We start from the raw sequence: 3,756 nt of genomic DNA on the forward strand, positions 1-3,756 counted from the left end.
AAAATGTAGTGATATAAAAAAATGGTCAGAAATTCTCGGAGGACCATACGAAGAATACATGTTGCCACTGCAAATCAAAATGGATAAGAGTGTAATACTACACTCAGCTTCATCTATAAAGAAGCAATAAACAAAAATGATTGTGGTTCTCAAAGAAAAAAATGGAAAATACTGCACTAGCATTACCAAAAAGATCATATATTACCATAAACCAATAACTAATTCAGAAAATTAATATTCTACAAATAATCACACGAGACACCACGAAGTAGTACTGGTAAATAAATTAACATATGCAGTTTAAATTCATAAGTAAACATTGCACAAACAGCCTAACAAAAAAATACTGATGTCTGTATTTGCATGGTTAACTATTTAGTCTGTACCTGTAAAAACAACCTTTGCAGCAAATTTCTTGTATTGGAACCATACACTGAAACATTTCATTAAAAAACCAAATAGACATGGAAGTCAGCTAGATTGACAATCAAGTGCTGATTCCAAATGATAGAAAGTCTTAATTTCTTGAACAAAACTACTAACATAAGCTTTTACAGCTCCCGCTTCTGGCAATGTTGAAAGACTACATGTTCACACTCAAAGAAAAAGAAGAGAAATACAAGCAACATGTGAGTATTTATTAGTCAACTGGTTGATGGTACAGGGAACAAAAAGATACAGACTCTACTTGTAAAGAGGCACGAGAATTCAATAATGTCAAGGCCAACACAAGCTTCAGCCGTCCATCAAGCAGAAGCTTCAACACGAGTCCTGGCTCCACATCCATCTGGAGCAACCAAGTTTCTGCCAAAGTTCAACTGCCTGCCTTAGAGAACTTCCCTGCTGAAAAAGATATGCACACAAAAAGAGTTAGGAACAGAGGTATGCAAGGCGTGTTGGGAAATAACAGAAGTTGTTCAATCTCCAATGAGGATAAAACAGAAGTCTGCCTGACGTGAAGTTGCAACAACCCCTTAAGCTATTAGAAAAGTGAAGAGAAGTATGTTCGCATGCAGTTTATACCATATTCATATATTTATTGATGTATGATTCAGTAAAAATATGTTTTTAGTTATTACAGACTTACAGTGCTGAAGTACTAACAGAGATCACCGAATCAAAGTCACAGAAAGCCTGAGATGCAAACAAGATTTTATTGTAAGTATAAATTGGAAAATCACTATTAGAAGTTCAATTCAATAGCACAACTCTAGATTATATAAAGGACTACTGTAGTAAGCTTTAAAAGAAGTTTAGATCATGCTACTGCACCACAGGTCACCAACCAACCACTGGAGGCAAAGTAGCACCTTTTGCCTATTACTGAGAGTCTAGTCAATATACTCATGTATCCTTTTAAGAAGAGAAGGGCGTACCCAGTGCCATAGGCTTCCCGCACTGTGCGGGGTCTGGGGAAGGGTATCTTTAAGCGCCAAGCCTTACCCGCATAATATGCAGAGGCTGGGGCTCGAACCCGGGACCTTCCGGTTACAGACGGTAGGCTCTACCGCTGCACCAGGCCCGTCCTTTTACTTGTTAATAATTAATAGAGATGAGAGAATGTATAACGGTATGAATGGATTGGCATTTATAGACACACTGGCATACCTTTGCTTTGTAAATATGAAGCCGTTTCAGAATAGCCTCCCAGTACTCAACAACTTTTGCAGTGCCAGAGCTCATTTGGGACTCAATTTGACCATGCATATCTTCAAGCTCTGTGGAAGTTTTACCATCCAGGAGACTTTTTACATCCCCCTCAATACTTGCATGCAAACCTCTCTCTTCTGCAAGAACCTCAGGTGGTGGTTCCTCACCATGGACCCTAGCTCGATCTAGGGCATCTCTTTTCCGAGCCTCGCCTAACTCCCATTCGCATACCACCATGAGTGCCTGATAAATTTTCAGACCAAGAATTCAAGATAGACACATGTATTAGCATTCTTGCTAATCTTATGAACAAGTTTTTCCTTACAACAGTTATACAAAGTTTCCACTCATACTAGGGACTAAATATAAAACTTGGTATAGCTTCTGTAAGGAACTTGGAGAAAATTATATATGCAATGCTAGATCATGACAAATAAAATTTACTATAGGAAAATGGAAGCTACTGTCAGTTTTGTGTCCCACCACAATCCCTAGTTAGGAGTACATTGTTCCATACTTCAGTATTTTCAACATAAAAAACTACATATTTTATACATCTCTCTCACAGTTATTCAGGAAGAAGGTAATAGTGTCATGCATCTTAATGCCAACAAGTTATTCAGGAAAAGGGTGAAAGAAAATGACATGTACCTCCTAGTACTTAACATTTGTTTGGCTTCCCTGTCCAGATCAAGATGCATCTTAATGTCATCACGTAGCTCTTCCATTTCTTTCACTGTTAATCCCTGATATTTTTGCAAAATACACATATTTCAGGAACTGCTAAGTTATAAAATGCATTTGATGTACTGTGCGATGGTGTCAGAATATACAACAGCTGGCTTCAAAAAAACATACAGAAAATTACACAGGTAGGGTGCTGCAGGGACAACGCTTTTTTCAGTCGACTTACACTTAGATAAGGATGAGCAAATGATTCTTAAGGAGAACATCAATAGGCTTTGTACGCCCCTCCCGCAACCTGATCTCAGACCTGACCTTGCTTTGGTCAAAATGAAACTGCACTCCAAAATGAGAAATGGTAGATAAATAACAATTCTATATTAACTCCAACACAAATTGAATGGTGTGCGTCAGATTTTAAGATATTGACCTCTTCCTCTTTCTTCTCTCAGTCTTGAAACTCGGCACGTGCTCTTTCTCTAGCTAGCAATGTCTTCAAAATGGCAAATATATGTATTTAATTCCAAATGCAAAAAAATATCTGAATGTAATAAATGGTAGACATAAACTTACAAAATTATTATAAAAGAGATTATGATTGTCAAATACAAACCATTTCCTCTTCATGTCGTGCCTTTTCAATAGCTCTTCTCTTCTTTTCTTAACCTTTTCTATTTCAGCCTACATTTGATAAAGCAACTATAACGATTAGGCGCTGCAAGAAAAGCATAATCTTCAACTTTCTTTTTGAAGAAGACCAAATAACAAGCTTTCTGGGTAGCAAAGCGTACAATGCACTACAGTACAAAAGCATAGATGAAAATAAAATAATACATATGATGCTATGAACCTTATTAATTTAGCTGAATAGCTTCCTGTGACTCGACTCGATCCATCGATATTGCAGAGAAGAGCAGGCCTCGTCTGTCTAGTTGATGTGATGAACATGCATCAACCTTGCTTTCTACAGTATCTCCTCCTCATCCTCGTGCCTCTGCTGCTGTCCGCCTCTACTTATGATAGATCAGGTGAGTTCACCTTCGATGGTTTCTCTGGCAACAATCTCATAACCATGAATGTTGCAGCTTCTGTCACCAATGGCCTCTTGATACTTGAACTGCCAATGGTGGGATCAGCAACTCTGAGAACCTTCCAAATGAGCTGAAAGGCAGACGAACCACAGGACTATTTTGGATTCGGACACATGAAGACAGTCCAAGATTTACTCCAAGGACAATCAAATCAGAAATTCAGAATGGATATGAATGGAGCACAGCGCAATTGACGTCATTGACTCATGGCAATTGGCAAGGCACAGATCAATAGATCATACACCAGCTATTATGACTCCATTCCCGTGAGAAGGCGCTAGTGCACAATGAGGGTATGTAAAAATAAGTGCAATTACTCTATAGCAGCAAT

General features: G+C 38.3%; 1 protein-coding gene across 2 annotated transcripts; it reads right to left on the reverse strand.

The window, feature by feature from the left end:
- Positions 1–663: 663 nt before the first annotated feature.
- LOC109943626 (cactin) lies at positions 664–3,017 on the reverse strand. 2 transcript variants are annotated; one of them, XR_002266674.2, is made up of 7 exons: positions 2,948–3,017; positions 2,765–2,827; positions 2,564–2,670; positions 2,302–2,396; positions 1,609–1,893; positions 1,088–1,134; positions 664–843 (listed from the first exon to the last, which is right to left on the reverse strand). XR_002266674.2 is itself a non-coding variant. In XM_035963789.1 (3 exons), the coding sequence occupies exons 1-3, from the start codon at positions 1,885–1,887 to the stop codon at positions 828–830; spliced, it is 342 nt and encodes a 113-aa protein (XP_035819682.1). In that variant the 5' UTR covers positions 1,888–1,965; the 3' UTR covers positions 666–827. The 2 variants fall into 2 exon arrangements, 1 of the variants encoding a protein (XP_035819682.1); XM_035963789.1 differs by lacking the exons at positions 2,302–2,396; positions 2,564–2,670; positions 2,765–2,827; positions 2,948–3,017 and having other exon boundaries at positions 666–843; positions 1,609–1,965.
- Positions 3,018–3,756: the final 739 nt, after the last annotated feature.

This window comes from Zea mays, chromosome 1 (genome assembly GCF_902167145.1).
Source record: "Zea mays cultivar B73 chromosome 1, Zm-B73-REFERENCE-NAM-5.0, whole genome shotgun sequence".
Lineage (NCBI taxonomy): Eukaryota > Viridiplantae > Streptophyta > Magnoliopsida > Poales > Poaceae > Zea > Zea mays.

Bases quoted from the DNA above. Each gene is read 5' to 3' on its own strand.
- LOC109943626 (XM_035963789.1), bottom strand. From the start codon at position 1,887: ATGGTGGTATGCGAATGGGAGTTAGGCGAGGCTCGGAAAAGAGATGCC. The intron at 1,135-1,608 runs GTATGCCAGTGT...TTTGCATCTCAG, and splicing joins TTCATATTTACAAAGCAAAG to GCTTTCTGTGACTTTGATTC.